Source organism: Ambystoma mexicanum, chromosome 2q (genome assembly GCF_040938575.1).
Source record: "Ambystoma mexicanum isolate Mex_15411 chromosome 2q, UKY_AmexF1_1, whole genome shotgun sequence".
NCBI lineage: Eukaryota > Metazoa > Chordata > Amphibia > Caudata > Ambystomatidae > Ambystoma > Ambystoma mexicanum.
In genome coordinates, this window is record NC_090924.1 from 464,946,608 (window position 1) to 464,970,598 (window position 23,991).

Below are 23,991 nucleotides of genomic sequence, written 5' to 3' on the forward strand. Positions count from 1 at the left end.
AAAGCTGGAGAATCAAGAATCATATTGTTCTAAAAAAACATGTACTACAATATCCCAGGAAAATCCAAGAATTTCCAAAAATAGGGATGTGACGGTTATTGCCTTTGCTCGGTCTGCCTTCTGTCTTCTCCTCTATGCCAGAGGTCTTTGGAATAGACTGTATTCCCAACAGTGGTCCAGTGAATCCTTCTTGTGATAGTCAAAAAATCAACTAAGAAGTGGGTTTCCTATCACTATGGATTTTGCAATCCTATATGAGGTTGAGCAACATGTCAGTGGATTGGCCAAAAGCAAGCCTGTTGTAAGGGGTGCAATCCATCTCTCAGCTTACCTCTCCCATGGCTACACTAACTCCACCTCCTTCCCATGTCTGCTGACTTCAGGGGGACACCAGTGCTCAACACTCTTGTGTGAGAGTTTCTTGATTATGCCCCTCCTGTCTTTGATGCACTGATTCCTTGGGGAGAGTACCTACGCCCTGCGGGGAAGGTTTTCGAGTTTTATGTGATATTATTGGTAGAAAAACCATTATTGAGAGAATTATATTTTTGTTCCCATTTTTCCTAACATTTTCTAGGAGGAGAATCATCTACATAAACAAACTCCTTTTCCTGAAACATGTCGGGAAAGTTCTGGACAGTGTGAGAAAAATGTGTTTTGTTCTACCAACAATGTTTCTTTCTACACTATAAACAACACTGGATACTGGTTTATTATCATTTCTCCAGGCGGATCAAAATTCAGCTTCCTGGCCATTGTCACACATCGCTGTGTTGAAGACATTGTGGCCAGACAACTAATACACATTACACTGTCATATGATGAGGGCGCTCACCGATGCTGACACTAGCATGATATCAAATTCTGTGGCTGTATAATTGTGTGACCCTACTAGCCAGCATGCCATAGGCAACCATGACTTATATTTACAGTTTAAAATACCACCACGCTGACTAGGATGCACAATTATGTTTTGAATCAAAGAGGCAGACAATTAAAAATCCACCTCTGTGTGCTGTAACATGTGTTTCAGCAGCTGTCAGGAAAACAAATGTCACAGCTGAACCTGCCGTTCTGCCACTGCAGGGCTAGTGCTGCATGTGTCAGGAGACTGTCTCAGAAAACAGTGAATGCACTAGAATTCTGGCAAAGAGCATCTCAGATAGAGGGGTCTGATTAGCAGGCCCCCCTTTCAGAAAACAAATTGTCTGATTTATTTTAATTGAATACAAATCCCTTCCTCACCAGGTGGCATTATGTCACCCTGCCATATCTAGGATTTATGACCAATAGATTGCACAGAGATTGCTGCAGCATGTGTTTCAACCAACTCAGGTGCCCTACACATTATTTTTAATTATCTATTCTATGGAGTTAAACTCTTATGGGTAAATGGATCATAAGGGTTGATGATACATGGGAACTGTAATTCTGGAGCAGATAGCAGTGTAAAATCAAAAATGAATGCCATGTAATTGTGTTTTGTATACTGTGACTTCTATTTGGGAGGCCTTTCTGCACTACAAAAATGATGCATGGCCTTGAATGAATCCCGAGGAAATATATAACATAGCAGCCATGCACCACTCTTCGTTTGATAGTTATGTGATAATGTACAGAATATGTATTTGGTGCTCACCAGAAAACCACACTAAACACAATGTGGTAAACAAAAGCATTCAAGGCAAAACAGGAGCACCTCTCCTTGCGACTGGTGCAGAATGACTACATCCGATTCAAAACAAAATGATACAGTCACTGTAAAAATAATTGCAGTCCACAAGTTATGCAAAAGGGGCTTGGCCCACGGAATGCTCCTGACATCATGGTATGTGTGGATTATTCAGAGATTCTCCACTGATGATGGACCGCCCGGTCCGCAATGCACTGCCACTTTTTGATCAGCCGCATGTAAAAAAAATAAAGATGCTGTCTCATTCATTTGCACCAAGGAATGAATCATTTTTGAATTACTTGTGGACTAGAATTATTATTTTTAATGTAGCTTATAATTTTATTTCAAGGGGATGTAGTCGTCGAATGTATCCCGATCACTATCAATTCTCTAGGCAGCATCCCGTGCCATCTGCCTCCTGGCAACCCTTGCACTTGGGTCTGTGTCTGCAACCCTACAGTCCCCTTCCTGCACTTATTGACACCCGTTGTATGAGCCCTATTCTTGCACTTGCCACCTGCTGGCCGCACTACCTGTTGTTGCTCTATCTTGTGTCCAGCACGTTCCACTCCTCCCCTGCCCCTTGCACTTTCCCCCCTTCCCTCTCCCCTGCACTTGCACGTTCTCAATGTCACTAGGCCTAGTAAGATCGTTGTTTTGTCCTCCGTTGTACCCCTCCCTTGCCTCGTCGTGCCCTGAAGCACTTGTGTATGGGCGGGATATAAAGAAAATATCATATCATCACACTTTGGACTGGCTGTGCCATTACACAAGAGGACCAGCCAGTTCCAGTTGCAAACCAGTCTCTGTCCTGCTACCTAGGTGTGGTATGTAAGATCGCCCAAGGCAATGTTAGTGGTTAGGATTTATTTAAAACTTTCGAACCATCACTTTTTAGTTTTGATAGAAAGCAGGCTATAATGTTTTTTTTAAAAACAAGCCTAACCCAATATGTTATCCACAGGATCAGCCCTGTGAAGTCACTTCACATGACATCACCAGGGTCAAAAGTTGAGCCATAAGTTTCAGAACTCCACCCCATTAAAATTTAAAAGTTGGCATCCCTGCTTGGGGCCATTGGGACCCCATCCTGTCTATAGTCACAAGGGAATTAAGAATATGTGGCTTGGACCCCAAACGTTTTTTCGGGTGATCAAGAGAAGAGCACTTACAAGAGCTGTGCAGATGGCAGAATTGTGAAAACATACAGGGTATCTTTTTGGCGCCCCAAATTTATAAGTTAGGGTTGCACTGAACTTCGGCTTTAACCAGCTATTGCTCCACGTTCGGCTCCAAAGATGCGATTCGGCTTCAGGCGACTAAAGATCACCCCATTCCAAGACACATATCATTTCAGAGAGGTTGGGGGTGCAGGCCACAAAAGTGAAGTATAACATAGGCTGACTGAATTCTTGAATGAATACCAGAATTGAGTGAGCATGTTTGTGTAGTGGGTGGAAAGAGGCAAAAAGGAATAAAACGTGATATGGCTTTGTTCCTAAGAACAAGGCTATGGAGAAAGTTGAAGATTGCACAGCAGATAGACAAAGAGCAGCAGGACTGGCGGGAAGTCTGTTTCATATCGGATAGACGCATATCACCCGTCTGGCCGATTAGAGGAACTTCTCATTGGAAATCAGTCCAATTCACCTATAGGACAGTCTGCATTAGAGGTTAATGAGTGATGTGTGGGAGGGATCGGGTGGATTGAGCAATGTTAAGAGAACGCGGCTCTGCTTCTGTAATTGGGAGGAAGTGACGTAAGCCAAAGTGGACTGGCCTCTCCGGTACATTGGAAGATGGCCCCCAAAAGGAGATTCTCTCATAGGTTGGAAAGACTGAGAAAAAAGTAGGGCCTCAATATGAGATTGGCTGGGTGGTTAACATTACCACCAGTGGCAACCTGATCAGCTCCACGTAATTACAAATGCACTACCATATGGAAGTACCACAAGCGGCAATGGTAATTGCGTGGTCCGGACAAACACCCTATTAGCACCATTGTGTAGCCAAAATACAACTATCGCGGGTGGAAATTACCTAACAGGAAAAGGAAGCTGAGTGGCAGCCATTACTGAGATTTAATCTATTGACAATATCTGTGTCATGATGACATATGTTCCGGCATCAGGGAGGTGGGAGGTTAGGAGGGGGAAGTGACGCGGGGGGGGTGGGCGCGGGAAGGGGCAGTTCGAAGGGAAATTTCAATAAAGGAAGACGTACAAGTTAAAGCTCTGTGTGCAGTGTTTTATTTGCAGCGTCACCGCTATATGGAAGGGCCCAAGGAGGCCAGAACACTGGCGACGAGGTGGCAGCAGAGCCGCAGAGAACCACTAACGCACCCACAGTCAATCCAGCGGCTGCCTGGAGGAGCCGCACGCCCATACTAGGTAGGTGACGGCGGGCCCCACATCCCGGCGCAGGTGCGCTGGCCTGGTCCGCTCATCTCCCAGGCTCACAGGGGCGTGACCATACCCCAGGCCACAGTGGTTCTATAGAACACTCATCTAACATTCCACCGAGCGGGCAGGAGCCTGGGACAAAGGGAAACACATCCCGGGCTGCGGTGGTGATTTCGAACGTGTGCTCAATGTTCCACAAACATTTACAGGCCCAGGCTGCGACGGTGAAAAAGGGAGAACACCCAAGGCTCTGAGACCATGCACCACGGGAAACAGAGGGATACCAAGGGGATGGATGGTGCTCTTGCCTCATAGGGCAGCCATCTCCTGAACATGACAAGGCACGTGGAGGAGACCCTTCACATGGTGCTTGTGCCTCCAAGGCAGCCGTGGGAGCCATCAGAGGTCTACAAGGACCTGGGTGATCTCATATCAACACAATGTCGGATCAGGATGGAGCACAAGCCCTGCAGGCCCAAGCTCAGGGGCCACCAGCACAGGGGCTACTGGCACAAGACCAAGTGCCTTATAAATTACCAGACACTCTGGCAGCCCAAATGCGAGATGCTTTTGACGTAACAGACAAAAGCAACATGGGTCCCAGATGGGCTCGATGGATAAGGGACTGAGTTATACATTGGGGCCACAGGGCCCATTGAAGACGAAAGACAAAAATGCCTTCTCAAGCTGGCTGTCAGCTCCGCCACACACGACATCATCGACAAAATGCCCACCGACTCAATCTACTCCATTCAAGAACGAAAGGACGTTTTGGCAGCATATTTCACCCCGCATACTAATGTGGACTATGAGTGCCACCTATTCCATAGCACCAAGCAGACCAAAGAGACACATATGTCATGAGGCTATGAACGAAACTAAAACACTGACTTTGCAAACTATTCCAACACGGAAGCTCTGAGGTCGCAGATTATCGTGGGATGCGAGTCACAAACCTTCAGAAGAAAACTACTACAAAAATCTCGTACATTGGATGAGATTCTAGCACTGGCTCAGGCTGAGAGAGCTGTTGACTCACAAGTGGAAAGATTCAACACCTCTACGCCTACTGAAACTGTGCATCGTCTCCAACAGGAGAGAAGGACGGAGGAACCATTCTGCTACAAATGATGATTTGAATATCCGCATGATGGCACGTGCCCAGCAATTGGCCAGCGGTGCACCACATGCGGGGGGAAGGTCACTTCATGTCGGTATGCCGGCTCTTCCGTGAAAAAGGAAGGGACAGAACCAAAGAAATGCTGGTGAAACTCAAAGGGAGGTCCACTCCACCAACGCCAACACACTCCAGCACCGCATCAAAACGCCCACAAGGCCAATCATACTCGGACCAGAGAGAAAGAGACTTGGGGGAGGAGAAGCTGAGAAGAGATAGGAGAGAGCGCAGAAGATATGTCACGTGCATGAGACCCAAGCGCAGATCCAGGCGCCATGTACGATACTTAGTGGAACAATCTCCATCGGAATCAGACCCCAGTTCATCCAGAAGGGACCAAAGGAAGAAGGTATACGTATATGTACTTGGAAACCCCACAGCCAAACAGCCCGACCCTCATCATAAAATTGAATGAACAACCTACGGAGTTCCTCATTGACACCGGGGCCACAGTGAATGTGGTGAGTGAGAAGATCTTCACTGAACTCCGTCAAAGGCCAAAGCTAAGCCCAGCAACAGTGGACATTTATGCATACTGGGCCAAAGCACCCCTCAGGTGCCTAGGACAATTTGAAGGTTTGTGTCACTACAAAGGCATGAGAAATGGATACCCATACATGTGCTTGCCACTGAAACAGAAAGTGGCTGTGTCCTCAGCTTTAAGACGGCCATCGACACGGGGCTCATACACATAATACACAACATGATGGTACACAAATATATCGACCCAGTGGAGATTATCAACAACCTTTAGCACAGCTTATTCAAGGGAGTTGGAAGACTAAAACATAGACAGGTAAAACTACATATAGACGATTCCATACGCCCCAACATTACAGAGGCATTCCCATCAACATAAAAATAAAAGATGAACTACATAAACTGCTGGAGCAGGACATAATAGAGCCCACCACGGGTCCCACGACCTGGGTTTCGCCAATAGTACCCGTCCCCAAAAAGGGATCTGATGGCATCCGGCTATGCGACAACATGAGGCGACCCAACCAAGCCATACTAAGAGAGAGTCACATGGCCCCACGCATAACAGACATGATCTACCTTCTGAATGGGGCCAAGGTGTTCTCCAAACTGGACTTAAAGAAAGGATACCATCAGCTCGTCCTGAGCCCCGAAAGTAGAAACATAACAACATTTGTCACACACCTGGGGTTATTTCGCTACAAAAGGCTAAGCTTTGGAGTGTCCTCAGCAGCAGAAATATTTCAAGCTGAGTTGCACAACGTAATAAAGCACATTCCGAACTGCCTTAATTATAGTGATGATATCCTGGTATTTGGAACGGACGTCCAAAAGCATGACGAAGTCCTCTCAAAGGTGTGCAAAGCATTGGAAGCCGCCAATCTCACACTAAATCGCAATGAATGCGAATTCAGGAAAAGCACATTGTGGTTCTTGGGACACATCTTCTCGGAGTGTGGCATGAGACCCGACCCGGAAAAGGTGGCAGCGCCAAATGAGACAACACCTCCCGCCAATGTATCGGAGCTCAGGTCCTTTCTGGGCCTCGCCGTTATATTAAGGACTTTGCCACGGTGAGTGAACCGTTGAGGGCACTAACAAAACAGGATGCCACCTTCAATTGGACCGTCAAATGTCAAAAGGCATTCAAAATCATACGTGAACGGGTCGCAAAAGCTGAAAACCTGTCATACTATGACACAAACTGTAAGACAGTGCTAACAGTGGACGCAAGCCCGGTGGGCCTTATAGCCACCCTGGCTCAAGTGGACCCAAACCACACATCTCAAACCCACGTTGTCGCATACGCCAGCAGGCATACTCCCAGGCAGAAAAGGAGGGTCTGGCCATGGTGTGAGCATGCAAACACTTCCACCTCTTCCTATATGGCAAACCAATTTGCATAGTGACAGATCACCAAGCCCTGCTGTTTCTGTATGGCAATCCACAAGCGAAAATGCCACCCACATCGCGAGGTGGGGGTTGAGACTGCAGGACTACTCCTTTGAGATCACCCACAAGCCTGGAAAAGGCGAGAACCCTGCTGACTTTCTCTCCAGATGCCCAAGAACCGGGTGTGTCCCAGAACCGTCTGTGGCGGATAGATGCCTTCGATATCTGACACATCAGGCTGCGCCTGAAGGAATGGGTACCGAGCAGATAGCCTGTGAAGTCAAAAATGGCACAGCCTGTCAGATCATCTGCCAAGGTCTAAGCTCGGGACTCTGGAGAAGAGCTAACGAGAGAGGGAGGGCAGCAAGCGAGGCTATACAATCGAAGTAGAGCGGCTACTACATGTCAAAGAGGAGCTGGCACTCTCGGATGATCACCTACTGCTGAAAGACCGCAAACTGGTGATTCCCGCTTCACTGCGGAAACAAGTCATTGAGCTTGCTCATGAGAATCACAGAGGTGTAGTAACCACCAAGCGCATGCTGCACCAGAAAGTGTGGTTTCTGCATCTCGATTCCCTGGTGGAAGAAGCACTTGGCGCTTGCCCCATCTGTAGCCTCCTCAGTCTGAGCAGACACCCAGAACCACTAAACATATCAGCACACCCAGAAGGGGTATGGGAGGACGTAGCTGCTGATTTCTTTGGACCTAATAAAGGGGGAAAGTATGTGCTAGCAATCATGGACGAATACTCCAGGTACCCTGAAGCGCAGCTAGTCTCCTCCACAGCTGCCCAACATGTAATACCCGTACTAGATCGCCTCTTCACTGCGTACGGAATCCCCAAGGTGCTAAAGACGGACAACGGACCCCCATTTAACGGACACCACTTCACCCAGTTCGCAGAGTACATGGGATTCCACCATCGGAAGATCACTCTACTATGGCCGCAAGCCAATGGCATGATCGAGAGATTCATGGCTAACCTGCAGACAGCGTTCCAGATCGCCAAACTCACAGGACAACCATGTGAGCAGGTAATGCATCAGCTCCTGCGGAACTACAGGAGTACCCCGCATAGGACCACCAGGAAAATCAGGACAAGGATACCCCAATCAAAGGCAACAGACAATCGTCCAGACATGGACCAATAAGTGAGAGAGCGCGATGATGCAGCGAAAGAATGCATGAAAGCTTACGCATATGCTGCAGAAATATGTTTTTAGGCAGTGTTAATGTACACAAGTGTACCAAAACGCAAAAAGCGAGCCCTTAGGGCCAGTGTTTGTGGAAGCAGTGTCCAGGCAGCAGCAGAGTGTCAAAGCAGGCAGCAGGTCACAGGGGTCGGCCTCTCCCTCCCTCCCTCCCATCCTGAAGAGAGGGCCAGGGCCCCATCTGGCACCACCCTTAAGATGCCATTGATGCGCTCCTGACGCTTATGTATGACAGGCTCCCGGCACCGCATGGTTGCCGACAGCACATTTCACCGAGACAGGTCATTAAATGCTCGAGTAAAAATAAAGTATTTCCATCCGTGTTTGCGGATGAAAATGCAAGTGTGACAGCCGCGGTTTTCAGAGCAGCTGTCACACTTTAAAGCAATCATGACAGGGTCTGAAACTACCCTGCCATGATTTGCGCCATGCCCTGCACCTGCTTCAAATGGTGCAGGGGGAGGACCCTCATTTCTGGCCACAAAATGTTCCTTTATTTACGCAAATGCACAAAGGGGGAGGAAAGGGCATCTGAGATGCGCTCATTCAGATGCCCTTTGTGAGTTGCGCTGCTCCTTTTTTTGGCACAAGTGACTAACTTGTTCCAAAAAAAGTTTTGTGAACCTGGCCAGATTCATTTAAAAGAGACTTTACAGATTGCACAATATTTGAACAAAATGAAATGGGGTGTAGGTGTTTGTAAAATCAGCATTTTTAGTTGCTATTTTAATGAAATCGCATAATCTTATCTCATTTTACCTGAATTTATAAAGCAGAGCGTAAGCCTGAAGGCATCATGGCACTAAATAACATAATGCACAGTGTTCTCAAGTTTCCCTGTGCCATGCCCGAACTGGTCCATCCTGATCTGATTTCTACTAGTCTCATAATCAGTCCAGTAGCACAATGCCATGTTGCTCTGGGTTTATCAAAGTGCTCCACATAAGAGCTTTTCATGTCTACGCACCGTTACTGAATAATAATAATATATTTCTTATATAGCGCTACACACCCCTATGTCTCAAATAACAGAAGACATTAAATACCTGTCTCGAAGCCAGAGGACTTTGAAGCCTTCACCACAAATGGTGTAGACGCAAGTGGCAGGGTACCTGAAGCAGGGGTGAGACCGGAAGAGACTCCCACCTGCAATGTCGCGACATCCAACAGACATGCGCTCCGGGCGGACCTCCAGGTGGAGGCCTGCAAACCTGATGGGCCTGATGAAGGCAAGACTAGCGAAACAATTCCCAGCAAAGCAAGGGAACATCGCCTGGAAGGAGCAAGGGACCTGACCATAATAGAATAGCTATGGGGGCGGGGGGGATCAGGACGCTGACCCAAGCCATGGCAGTCAAAATAGATAGTCTCTTAAGAAATGCAACCGAAAGGGGGGAAACCTCTTACACCAGGAAAGACATTGGTGCTAATTAACTATATTGTTTGACTTGTGGCTCTGGGTGTGCAGCCAAGAATCGCCCGGGATCCGCTGCCGAGGGATCAAACATACCCTCTGATGCACCACTGCGGTTACCGACAAAGGTTGTAACAGGCATAGAGGGTCGCGGCTCAGGCTTATTGTGCTCTGACATACCGCAACCAGGGAGAGGCCTCCTTGCTACCCTGAATTCAGTGCAGCCATGGGAAATGGATGATGGAGGTTATCCCCTAAATATGGGAAAGCGCCCCTGTCCCAGGCGCCCTGGACGGGCAGACAACAGGGCTAGCCCAGTGATCACAGCAGCCATTGATAGGTTCGCCCAAGCTAATCCTTGCAGCAGGCCCCAACACCCCAAAGCAAACACAGTGCATAGAGCACCCGAGAGACCAAAGTCTACATCTGCATATGTGCATCCTAGGATCATGTCCCACAATAAAGGTTCCAATATTTTCCTACATAATGTCCCTAGACTACCAAAGGGGCAAATTTGAGAACAGCAAGTCGTTGGTTAACAAGGTTATATACTGGGTAAGAAGCACAAGGGGGGTTGCACCTCCTTGTTTAGAGAGTATATTCTCTCCTGTACCAGGGTAGAGATGCAGGGAGGTGGCACTGATTGTATTCGATTAACCTTAAGGACTGACTTTTTGACCAATGGCTTGCTGTCAATTGAGCTGCGTTCATATCCCCCGAATGGTACCAACATTATACTAAGAGCTGCCCAGCCTGAGAATGGACTGTCTGGCAGGACTTAGGGACAGTGAAGAGGCCAAACCAACCAGGAGCAGGGGGAATCTGGCTTGAATGAAGTGGACTGACTTAGACACCCTCAGAATATTGCAGAGGCTCAAGCCTCGGAAGACATCAAATGCCTCTCAGGGAACATTGCAGGAGTGGCTAAACACGTGGTGGACCCAGACTGGAGAAGCTTTATCCAAGGCTTCGACATAATATGGTTTCAAGAGACCTGGGCTTTAGAACCAATTGACATACAAGGATTCTTGGTCTTTGACATTCCAGTAAAAAAATGGGAAAGAGGCCGCCCGAGAGGTGGCCTGACGAACTAGGTCAGCTCATTACTAAGCTGGGAGGTTGTACAGGTCCCCACTGATTTCCCGATTTGCAGTTTTTGAAAATCATTACTAGTGGGGGAACGAGGATGCATTTGTTTAATGTTTATAATAGACTGACGGGTCCCCGCCGATGCCAGGCTTGCTAAGAATGAGGGAGATCATAGTAGGTTGCGAAAATCTGGAGAGCTCACCACCATTAATAGTAGTATCTGGCGATTGGAATATTCAGTATGAACCGCACTGGTTGGCTGACGATAAGTGGGAAGAGCAAGATACCGCATGCGGCATCCCACCATTAATGGCCGACTACCCTAAAAGAGTTAACCCATTATCTGTTGAAGCAGAACAACCCCTGAGTGATCTTAATCTTAGGGCATGCAATGGTCGTTGTGCTGGGAACTATCCTGCTAAGAACACTTTTTTATGGATATAATGGTAGGAGCAGAATTTATTATGCATTGATTGGAGTGAAAGATTGGGACCTGATAATGGTCACTGCAGCGCGTGTTAATTCTGACTGATACCAGCGGTCATTCTAGAAGGGTGGTGACGCGGGCAGAGGTGCTGATCAAAGAGCAACGTCCAGAGATTTATATCTCTACTACTGGGCACATAATGGCAATCTGTGATTTTAATAAGGGTCCAGAAAATATACTGGACGAATATGCTGATATGGTTGCATCTTTACATCCTTTATTCACTAAGCCAGGCAAAAAGAGCAAGTGGGGTAAACCATCTGGCCCGGGTTGGTATGGCAAGGAGTGTCGCTTGTGCAAAGCCAATATCCTGAAATGTCGTAAAGAAGGCCCCCTACTGCAGGCGTTATTAACCTGCAGATTTACAGATCCATCTATAAATCCACCATAGAGAGTAGAGTAAGAAAAAGCACTTCTTGTGAGAAAAGTGGGAGGCCTTTGAGGAGGCATGCAGGAATAACAAAACTTTTTGGAAGCTCGTTCTTCGCATGTCACCTGATGCGGGCCGCAACTCGCAATGTAGCATAGCACCTGAAGTCTGGCGTAACCACTTCCAAAATCAGTTCAAGGATCCCGAGGCTCAGAACTATGCACAGAATGTGGTGGTATCTAAAGGGGATTCATCCAGGCATTGCATGGACTACACTACGAGTTTAGAAGATGTGGAGAAAGCCATTTGTGCCCAGGGTTGTGGGAAAGCAGCAGACCCTGACTGCATACCAGTGGACCTCTTCAAAAGCGAGCTGATAGTTTGGGGCATGGCCTGGTCTTGACAAGAGCTTTTAATGCAGTAACACAGCTTGGTGCTGTGCCTACGACTTGGGGGTGGGGGGGGGCTGAAATCGCCCTGACCTTTAAGAAGGTAGCAAAAGATCCCCCAGAGAATTATCGCCCCATTTCTCTGCTGGATCGGGCGGGAAAATTGTAGGCAAAAGTAATCCTAGCCCAGCTGCAGGAGTGGGTTGAAACAAGAGCGATCATCAGTACATTGCATGTGGGCTTCAAACAGGAAATGGGAACCCTTGAGCACTGTCTCAGGCTGAACCTCATTGTTAGTAAGTACATAACTCTGAATAACAGTATTACCGAAATTGATCGAATATTATTGATCGAATGGTACATTTGACTGAATTCGGCCAGTACCATTCGATCGATTTGATTCAATCAAGTTGGGTAAGAAATACAGAACATTGGGAGCAGGGGTTGCGGGGGGGGTGTCCCCCGCTCCCCATGTTCAATATTTTTGGCCTTGGGGGGTTACGGGGGTGTCCCCCGCTTCCTGAAAATTTGTGGCAGGGGACGAAGAAAAAAATAATGGGACCTTGCAACTTCAGAGCAGACCCGCGTTAGAGGGACAGAACTGACACCACAGGGTCAGGAGAGGCAACGAATGGAGAAAACGTTAAGTGGGGGATGTATTGAGGGAGTAAGGGCACATAGATTTGATGAGTTTGGCCGCAGTAAAATTGTATCCGCAATTCCGCCACAAACAATTCTGCCACAGTCAAACAACTCAGATCCTGAATAACAGCAAGCTGTACAATGTTTTTGCTGACCTAAAAACAGCCTTCGGCCTAGTTCCAAGAAACCAACCATGGCAAACCTTAAAAAGATACAATATTCTGGCTAGCTTACTGTCTATTATCTAAGCCCTATATTCGACCAATAGGGCATATGTGCTCTGGGGCACGAGTTGGGAAAACACAGAGGATCAGCGTGGTGTAAGGCAAGGATGTGTATTGGCCCCGCTCCTCTTCAGTATATCAACAGATTGATAGAGGAACTAGAGGCAAATGGCATGGACTCACTGAGGGTGGGTTCTCTGCGTTTTCCCGCCATATTCTTCGCAGAGGACGCGCTATTGCTATTGACAACTCCATGGGTATAAAACATACCACTGCCGTCTTTGTGTAGAAAGTGCAGCACTCTCTGCCTGGTTATCAACAAAAGCAAAACGAAGACACTTGTTTTTAAACGCAGGACAACCAAGCATCTCAGAATCAATATCGAGGTAGAAGGAGTCATCTTGGAGCAAGTGAACTATTACAAATATTTGGGCCTGTCTTTTCTGAGAACGGCTCCCGGGGTGAACAAGTCACAAAAGCTGCCATGACCCTAAACAAATATAGTGGGGGTATTAAGAAGTTTTTTTAAACACATGGAAGGGGGGCACTAGCTCCAGCCCTAAACTTGTACAGATTACAAGATATTCTGGCCTCTCTGTATGGTGCAGAGATTTTGGGGGGACACCAAAATTGGGACTATGAGCATGGTCGAAAATAATTTTCTAAAATCTTTGATGATGCAGCCCAGTAGTGCACCCAACGCCATATTGCAACATCAACAAAACCACTTAGTTTTTGGGTTCGGATTTGGACGACACCTGGGTTGCATATGTTTAGAGAATTGTTAACTAACTATCTAGCGTTGGGGGGCAGCTGCAATGGTTCTATGTAGGAAAAGTGATGACCTTAACCTTTTGTGTAGCAAAATATTTGCACAGTGGCTGGCTAAGAAGAATGAGCTTTGGTTGTATTGGGGGTGTCGAACATGTTTAACTGGCCTTTTATAGTTTTAAAGTGGAATTTGTTCAAAAAATGAAATGAAATTTTACATTTTAACTGTGTTATTGAAGAATTGTACTATTTTTAGAATGTTGATATTTATTGGAAATGTATTTTGCTTTGATGGCACAAATGCTGAATAAAGCTATACATCGTCATCATTAAATGCCGTTTCCAAGAAGATTCCTCTCCTTAGCCAGTCTTTTTACACTTCAGGCATTCCCTTATAAAATCCATATTTCAAGCATGTTCTTTGCTTCTATTACATATCTAGATGAAGTGAATAAACAAATCCACACGCGTGTGGTGTTGCTATTGCTCATTATATGTTCATGTGGCTCTTTGTTTGCAGCTGTGGAATTTGATTGTGTGGAGAGGGGGAAAACGAGGCATCGGCAAAGAATCTTGGCAGCCAGCAAGGACAGGTCTTCTTGCGCAGTACTGTCGCATTAGTGTATTATGGGCAAACCCGACATGACTGAGGGTGTCTTTCGGTTGGACCAATGGCATATCATGGAGCAGCCAACCTGTACATGTTTTGTTACACGTGCATTACTACGGTTCCATGTGATAATGCCGCCTGGAAAAAGTCACCAGGTAGGGGACATTTTTCTCCCTGACCCCTAAAATACGTTCCCCAAATATTCTAGGTGGGGTATAATTTTATATTATAAAATCCAATCCTGGACTATTTGGGGAAAGTGTTTGATTTTACTGTGGGTGCATTTGTGGGGAAATGTCGCTCCCCTGGCATGCCATTTCCCAGGGGACACCATTATAACTGCATTATGGGCAAAACCGAGATGAGAGCATTCTAATGTGGGGGGTACTGTCATATTGGCGCAGCCAGTATAAAGTGCCTTCTTAAAGTGGCAAAACAGGCATATATTATGAGCAAAAATCAAGGAAAGGCATCAAGAAAATGTACTGGGATATTCTGCTGTGCACTGTTTGTGACATGGCTTCTATTGGCCCAGAGGTGTATGGGTAGGTGCTTTCATCCCACTGTAGCTGCTCGTGGCTTCTTACAATGAATTCTGGTACTTGTAGTGGGGTTTTAGTGGAGTGGTTATTGACCCACAAGTCTCAGCACGCCTTGCCAAAGGCCATGGTATAGAGGTCGAAGTGATATATTTTATTGGGCCACTTGCCAGAGTGTGACAGGGATGGGGGTATGTGGCTGGGTAACAAGTGATGAGCAGAGTCTGCTAGTATGAAATACCTCTGCATTATTCCCACCCTCCTTCCCTCTTGTCCTTTTCATTGTCTTGCCTCCCAATATCCCTTCGCTTGCCTTGTTTGGTGTGTCTACCCTGTCTTATACCTGCATGTGGTTTCTGACAAAGTGTTGTCATGTAGCACCATGCCATCCTGCATGGAACAACGGTATTGGGTGCAGCAATGGCTGAAGGTGGCCTGCGATTACTGGAATCCTGCGCCATGGCACAGGGGCACCAATAACAAAAACGAAAATGCCACATGTGTGCAGTCTAGTGCAGCAAGAACATTGGGAATGTGGCCAATAGATGTAATTGTGCCCTGTAAGGCATGGTGGGCATCCTGGGTTGTGGTGATGGTGAGCTTGGACAATCCACAGAACTTCATCACTGACACCAACTTCATGGTGGATGAGGCGTGTGTCAATATTTATGCCACTCAGATCTACCTCTATCAAGGCAAGGAGGTATCCGATGCTGTACCGGTCTTGGAGATCAGTGTCATATCTGTGAAATGTTACTATTGCATCTCCTATAGGCCTCTCGAAGAAACGCACTTCTTTGGAAATATCCTATGTTATCTATCGTCCTGCCCAGCACACTACAGGAGATACATAAGTAGTCAGGTGGGAGATCAGTAAGAAAGACCAACATCTGAGGGTGGCCTGTATTGCCCTGCATGTCATGCGTCCATCATGCCAGCCTGTTCCGGTGCCTAGGATGTATAAATCCTGTGCATGCCAGAGGAGCCATACAAAATGGTGAGAGCCTTGAGAATCTTACTGAAGCATATTTTGGTGTGCCCTTCATTGCACACAGCAGTGAAGGATGGCTGGAGGCCTCAACAGGGCAGCAGGCCTCCCCCTCTGCACTTGCATTTGTCTCAACAGCTGAATAAACTCTCCCTGATCCCCCCCCCACGCTCCCCAGACCTTCTTGCCACCCTCTGCCCTGCAGATATCCCAGTTTCATTAAGAAGCGTTGCGTTGTCATTCTATGGAATAACCGGGACCAGTACGTTTAATGAATGGAACGTGTGGGCAACATGTGTCAGTGAGTCATTTATTCTCCATTCTCAGTGTCATCGCCATTCGTGCATCAATCAAACTGATCTTCAGCAATACTGTTGAACTGTGCAGTATTTAAAATCTAATTATGAGTGTAGTTTGGCGAGAGGAGATACTTAGAATGCCCAAATAATAGTTTGTTACTAAAAGTGCGTGTTCATGTCAGTCAACTGGGCACTAACTTTACCAAGAAATCCCCCATCCTATCAGGGTCATACCCATTGCGTCTCCGGTGGCTACCAAACACTGTGACAGCTGGACTCGTTATTTCTTTTAATTTTCTTTACTTAAATGTGTTTATTGGTATTTTGAAGCAAGCAATGTTTCAATAATCACATTACAATAAGTGTCTGCATGCATTACACCAGTATAGCACATCCTGCCGCAATAAACACACAGTAACCCAAACATTAACAAACACATTAACATGTCCACGCACTATAACTAGGTCCTATCCTCAATGTCATCTTGAACAGGCCACATATACGAATCGCTAGCAGCAGCCCGGTATGGTGGACCCCTGCCCAGAGTTGCACGAAACCAGGTAGCATCAGAGTTGATGTCTCACAGCCTGGTAATCATGCAACACAGTTATAGGTCAAGGTTCAGAGGATGCTCAATGGGGCTGATTGATTGCTCTGGAAAGCTCAACACAATGCTGGACTGCCTTTCTGTGATCCTTGACTGTCCAAAGACTAGAGGCCACCCCCTTCAATCTGCACATCAAAGATTGAGAACAGCTTCCTCCTGGCCGTCTCATGCAGCAGGAGCAGGAAGAACAATGCCTGTTTGGGAGTCCAGTTCCTACACTTCACTGAATATCATCAGAGCTTCTGCAGAGTATCTCTAAAGCGAAGTGGGTTTGGCCGTGTTTATAATCCGGTAATCCGGCAATGCAGAGATGGCTATTTCAGGTCTCCATCTGGAGTGACTCCCGGTTTGATCTCCCGCTACTCATGGCTGTTCTAGCTAACTTTGCATTAATATATATATATATATATATATATATATATATATATATATATATATATATATATATATATATATATATATAATTTAATTTTATGTTGGTTGCCATTTTTTTTAATGTGAACTGAGACTCTGGCACTGATTGAGTGGTTGGTTGACTTCTTTCAGGTTTCAAGACGAGTTTAGTAGTATACAAAGAAAACAAATGCCATTCAGAGTTGCATATCAAATCCATGTTGTCATTAAAGCCACGTGGAAGTAAATAAGTGTTACAGAAAGTGTGTCCCCCTAAGCTTTTAAATGCTGCGCTGCCATTGGCTATTCCTGCACCACATCTAGTTTCTTTCTAAGTGCTATACCATTTCACTGACTTATTTCCCTGGATGTATAACTTCTAAGGTGTGACAACTTCATGAATTGTACTGTAAACAGTAGTCTCACCAGAGTGAACATGTATGGGATATATAACATGAGCAGAATTGTGAGGTTTACCAAACACAAAGAAACTGATACTGGGTTCATTTTGTGACAATGGGATTTCCCCTCTGAGAAACTAAAGGGTGTCTCACTTGCTAGTCTCCGGGGATCTCTCTCTTAGGTGGCCAGGGCATGGCCATTGCCTTTGGATCCATACCCTGGTGGTGGACCAGTGTGGGAGGATCACCTGGGTAAGGGATCTTCAGGGAGTGGGGGTGAGACAACCGATGGTGAGACGCGGTATCCCCCCTTTCCGATGCCCATATCCCATCCTATTTTATAGGACTCTTCGACATCCCAACCACTCCCACCCCTTTTCTATGCAAAAACTGGGCAGAGAAAGAGGAGGAATGAGCGAAGAGAGGCTAATCCTTACATATCCCATTGGACGTGTCTCATTAATAAAGTCAGGCAAAGTCAGGCTCTTGACCTTAATCACATACATCTGATATACATTAGCTCCCCCAACACCTATAAAAGGCAGAACATGGAGACACACTCTGAGCAAGGTGGAACACGAGAAGGAGCAGATCTTCCGGGGCAAAGGCAAACCCACTGGAGCAGGACGGCTGATTGAGGGACCAGAGTGAGGGGCTGGGAAACCTCTCTCTCTGCAGGAGGTTGTTGCCGCGGGGAAAGCATAAGAGATACGTGATGAAGGCCAGAACCCAGACAAGAAGAAGCATGCATTGTGTTTCAAGGATGCCAGCGACACACCCGGATTAATGGCAACATTGGGGAGGTGAGGCCAAGCCTAGGGTTTAACCTTGACACATGAATGAAAGCCACAGAGAACAGAAAAGAATGCACACAACCGGTGAGTTAGAGGACAACATGAAAGGCCCATTTGTGTCAAGGAAAGATTGAAGCCGCAACAGTGTATCTCACAATTGAAGGTTACATGCTTTCTGATGAGGCGTGAAGGAAAGCAAACCTTTGGAGCCAGTGATACAGAGTAGCGGAGTGGTCCGGCAAAAGGAAACGGCCCACTCGAAAGTCTCTGTGAAATGGTTGATGTTTGTTATAAAGCAACAAATGGAATGAACTTTGAAATACGCGATAGTCAAGATTAACCCAGACGAAAGGTGAAGTTAAAAAGTTATTGCTTCAAGTGAAAGACTTCTTCGAACTTTTTGCACTACACAGACCAAGAGACACTCGGGTAAATATTACAAGGAAGAGTTGAAGTGGAAGTTGAAGTGGTCCAGTGGAGGTTTGTGGAAAAGCCTTGCACATTCAGGGGTCTTCGACATCAGTGAAAGGTCCGAGCCTGACTGAGGGAGACCTAAAAGATGAAATAAGTGAGGGGAAGGGATCCCCCTTACAAATGTAAATAAAGTTTGGGGAAGTGAGCCCCTGCAAGCGCTGTGATTGCGAGGTCCGAGCGCAACAGAGGGAGATCTACGTTGAATCAGGTGCTTTTCTAGAGAAGTCCGAGCCCGACAGAGGGAGACCTATATGAACTATTGATGCCTTGAGAGTCTGGGCCGACAGAGGGAGACCTACGTGAATGTTGTTGAATCGTGAAGGAATTTTTTTGTGAACTTAAGTGTCTTTAATGTGGAAGGCCAAGTGGGCCTCGACCCACATTTTGAACTGCCTTTTTTTATAACCGGAGCCAGAATGTTTCATGTCTACAGGGATGCCTTACGCAGTGCTGTCCAATGTGGGGAGGAGAGCTGACTCAGCCATCTTGATCCTTTATGTTATAACACTGACTTTCCTTTGCATACACATTTCCCTTTACGCACTTATTGTATTATTGTATAAAAGATAGGACAGGCATTCCTTTTTATTTTTAGTATAGGCCATTTTGATTTGACATAGACTGACTAGGACTGTGTTTTCTTTGTTTGATGGAGAGACTACTTCCTTCATAGCTATAGGGCAAAGTAAGAGTTTTTCCAAACCCCAAGAGTTTAATAAAAGTTTGGAAATGTGTACCTCTTGTGTCAGTGTCATACATGTGGTACCATGCCTCCCTTACACATTGCATTGCCAGAAGTTTCATCTGCGATACAGAAGCAATGGGACCTTGTTAGAAATGGTGCAGATGATAAGCCCCTTAATGCTCAAATGTATAGTGACCATCAATGCATAATATTATGCTTGCAGTAGATATAGGGGACAGCCGTGCCAGGCTCCTAGCATCAGTATTTTCAGTTTCTCCAAACCATCTAGATTTGCAAACACGAAGGTGTAAGCCAGAAAACACATCCCACGACAGGTAATTGCAATTGAACTGATTTCGGACCAACACTGGTTTGGAAAGGGATGGAGATTGGTCACTGCTCCTGTATCTGTAAAAGACGCCCTGGAGAGAAGTCAGGCCCCCTGACGTCCACACCAAAGAAGTTTGAGCAGGCATGTTAGCCACAGGGTGAGGCTATTCCTGCCCTTTGCTGGGCTGGAACGGGTGAAGCAAGACTGAGGGCATGAGGCCCATGGGTGCACAAGTGTGTAAACCAGAACTCAACCACTAGAATCTTGGCCCATTCAACGTGCCCTAGGTGCCTGCTTTGGAGGAGGGCTGATGAAGGCAAGACATTGAAAAGTTGATTTGATTGGCATAAGTCTGCGTAGGAAGGTGAAATAAAATTAAAACATTGTATATGCAGGAGCTCCACAGGGAAAGGTTGGCTGGAGGCTCAGTGCTCATGTTTAGAGCTCATGGGGGGGGAGGTGGTAGAATGTAAACACTGCCCCAGGGAAGAAATGTATGCCCATATTGACAGCAAGGTTATAGTGAGAGATCAGGTTTTGAAGAACGTCAAGGCAATATTGATGATGTAAGAACTGATCGGGCAGAGGTCCGTATGTCCAGGTATGGCTTGTGCAAAGGATACGTAGGAGTTTATCAATTTTATGTATTAGCTGACAGTCATGTGATGCAAAAGAGCCTGAAAGTAGCAGGTATTGCAAGCTTGGACTGGTTCGCCATGAAGCAGGGTTCTTCAGCGACAGGTCTTTCACCTGTAGCACTGTGCGGGCCCAAGTGTGGTATGAGCCTCTCCCTGGTCAAGTTATTTATCATAACAGGGAAGCAAAGGCGCTACCGGAACCAGAATCCTGCCTCCCCCACTGGGAGTTCTACTGCATCCTGGGCAATGCCCATATTGTTTTCCCTTAGCATCCATCAGTAGGAACGATACAGAGGGGGTGAGGAAATGGCCGTTTCCTTTTCGGCAAATCATTCTGGCCTTCATCCACCTGCTGGTGATAAAGCATACATTCCCGCTGCTGCCTGAGCATTGACAACCCGGAACCGCAACATTCCGCAGGACCTGACGGCAGCGAGGCAGGTCACCAGAGTTTCAACTTTCCCCTTCTAGGATAACTAGGAGAAAGAGCGCCAAATGTGTTTGGTGTCCCAGCACGAGCCTTTGAAAGTCACATCGACTTATACGATTTTCTAGTCTGCTTTTTCTTGTTATTATATTTTCAGGTTATTTCAATTAATTATGTTCTGTGTTAATGCACCTTTTCTGGTGCCATGAATCGCTCTGAAATGCATTGAGTGATCTTGAAAAATGAAGGGACGCAGAATAGAAAGGACAGGAGCAACTACCATGACAGAATGAGTTGCTTAGAGTGTGTCGTAAAAAATGAATGATTCCAGGTCTCTTTTCATGTATGGGGTAACTAAAATGCTCTTGATTTCCAATTCGACGAAAGTGACAGTAGGTGTCGAGAAGCTATAATGTTTACAACACATACTACCCCTTTCACTCAACCTCTCATAGCAGCAATGGCCAAACTTTACATTTGTAAAGCGTCTTGAATTGAAAACACAGTAAATTAATCTGCTCAGTTTTATATGTTGACCTGGTATGATATGAGGGTTTCATCCCAAACCCCCATAACTTAGTCAGACGTGCACTTATGGAGAGACTAGATGGGGTCTATTTAATGCAGATGTTCTTTTCAACGAACATCTTTGCATGGTCGTCCCTCAAAGCGCCATCTACAAGCATCGAAGGTTTGTGAATTATTTAATTGGAGGGGGGTAAAAGCGTAGGAAGAGAGCCCGTAACAACCCAGTTGAATCAGTAATGGTTAACATGGTAAATTTCACACCACACTTTCTGTAAACATTTGGGTAAAAAGTCACCGTTTGAAATCGGTTTTGAAGTGGAACACGTGAAAATATCCTATGGATGCAAGTTACCAACAGTGCACAGGAGCATTGTGGAACAAATTTTCATGATGCCTTTTCCCACAATATATGCAGATATGAAAACCATTTTATTGCTGCTGTGGCGATACATTGATATGCTGGCTGCACCAATATATGACACCATTCCCATTTCAGAACATACTCATGTTTGCTTTGTGCATAATGCCAGTAATGATACTATAATATAACATGCCCATGCTGGCTCAGCCAATTATGCTGGTATTCCCACGTAAGAACATACTCCCGCAGGCCTATACAGTAAGAATGACATACCACAATAAGAAAATAATGTGCAAACTGGCTACACCAAAGTTGTCCATTATGGCCATGTAAGAAATACTCATAATGCTGGCTTTACCCGTGATGCCCAGTAAAAAATGACATGCCACAGTAAGAAACATGTTCAGGCTTGCTTGCACGAATGTAGGCCAGATTAGCCATATAATAACACTCGTCAAACTGTCTTTAGCCTTGATGGCAATAAAAAATACAATGTAACATTAAAAAATATATACAGACTGGCTGCACCAATGCAGGCCAGTCTAGCCTCATTTATCATGTTTGCTTTAGCATTGATGTCAAGTAAAAAATGGCATTCCATATTAAGAAAATATTTCCAGACTGACAGCCAAATGACTCCCAACACTCCGCTGCAAATCATAAGCCCATGGGCTCAGCATAAGCACATTCATTAAGCATGTACCTGCTCATTCACAAGCGCACCCACACAGCATTCACTCTGTAAGTCATAGGTGCACCCAAACAAAATATACTTGCTCATCCACATGCACACCCACCCATACACCATAGACTCTCATTCACACACACGCTTACAGACACAAACTCATGCCTACACACATACAGTCATACTTTGTTTTCCTTAGCGTTGGCCCCAGTCTGGACTCTACTTACACTGCCTGTCATTAAGACCCTCCGGCTCCAATGCAGAATGAAACAGGAACCAGGAAGCGAGGAGTGCTTTGTAGTTCTGCACATGCGTGGAGGAACCAGAGTGTCCACAGCGTGACTCCTCAGGCTTTTTGAATGTGCAGTGAGGTGCAGAAGTACCTGCTACACACATTCAGACCTGCAGTTCCCCAGCCTGCATCGTCAATGGGCCATTCAAGGCAGGAGAAGCAAAAGCCCAAAAGGCATGCGTGATGGGGGACCAAAGAGTATCCACATTTACCCTTTGACAGTTAAAGCCATCCCAGCATCTGAGGGAGCGCTCAGTGTTTTCACTGGGCTGGCTTGGTTGTCCAGAATGGGTGGCAGGTCAGCACCCCAGCACCCATTATGGATGAGCCACCCTGTCCACAAGCCCTCTTCGAGTAGGTGACTGGGTTTGACACTGTGCAGCTCACCTGACCCTCCCCACACACCTCTTTGCATCCTCTAATCCCCACTGCATTCCTTGTTATTCATTTCCTGCTTCTCTGTATCCTTCCAACAGACCACAGCGCCATTGCTGGGGCCTATTCAAATCTGCGTGTTACAGCGGGAGTTGCTCTTGGCTGCCAATATCTGGTCAGTGGGTTTCCCGTCACCCTGTTATTTCTTGTATCTTGTTCACGGGGGACAACCTTGCTAGTTTATATTTTTCATTTCCACTTTCAAAGCACACACACTGAAATGTGGCCAAAGGTATCTTATCTGAGAAAACTTGACCCACTCCCCAGAAACCTACCCGTCGGTTTGTGAAGTAGGTGTAGCACTCTTTCACAAGGACGCTTTTGATTATTGCAGGTTCCACAATGGCGAGTATGGGAGTCCTTCCATCAAAGATCCTGCAGAGAAAAAAACATGTACAGTCATGTTAGTAAACTACGTGCTAAACAGTAACATTGTTGGACAGCAGCAGATAAAACATGGTTTTATAGGGGGACAACTCAGCAGTAGAACCCGCAGTCGAGCATCCCCTCTTCCTACAACCACAGAAGGGGCGCGCTACTCACACACATCCAATGAACGCACTCATCCATGCAGAGAAGATACCACAATTATCCAGAAGGTAAAAAGTCATGGTTTCCTGCAATGGGGTTTTCCATTGTTGGAAATTCCGATTGATATGATTGGAACAAGGGAAAATACAATGGCCCTCATTAGGACCCTGGCGCTAAGGGGTTTGCGCCAGCGTTAGCTGCGCCGACCCCTTACCGCCAACTACGAGTTCCCATAGCGCCATGGTCA

The 23,991-nt window shown here is 46.2% G+C and overlaps 1 protein-coding gene across 1 annotated transcript in view; it reads right to left on the reverse strand.

Annotated features, from left to right (window-relative positions):
• The window catches only part of LOC138569531 (cytochrome P450 3A24-like), a 224,409-nt gene that overhangs the window by 117,879 nt on the left and 82,539 nt on the right, over positions 1–23,991 (reverse strand). Inside the window, exon 4 of the mRNA XM_069647587.1 lies at positions 23,489–23,588. Within this exon, the coding sequence (XP_069503688.1) occupies positions 23,489–23,588 (100 nt within the window). The remainder of the gene's footprint in view (positions 1–23,488; positions 23,589–23,991) is intronic.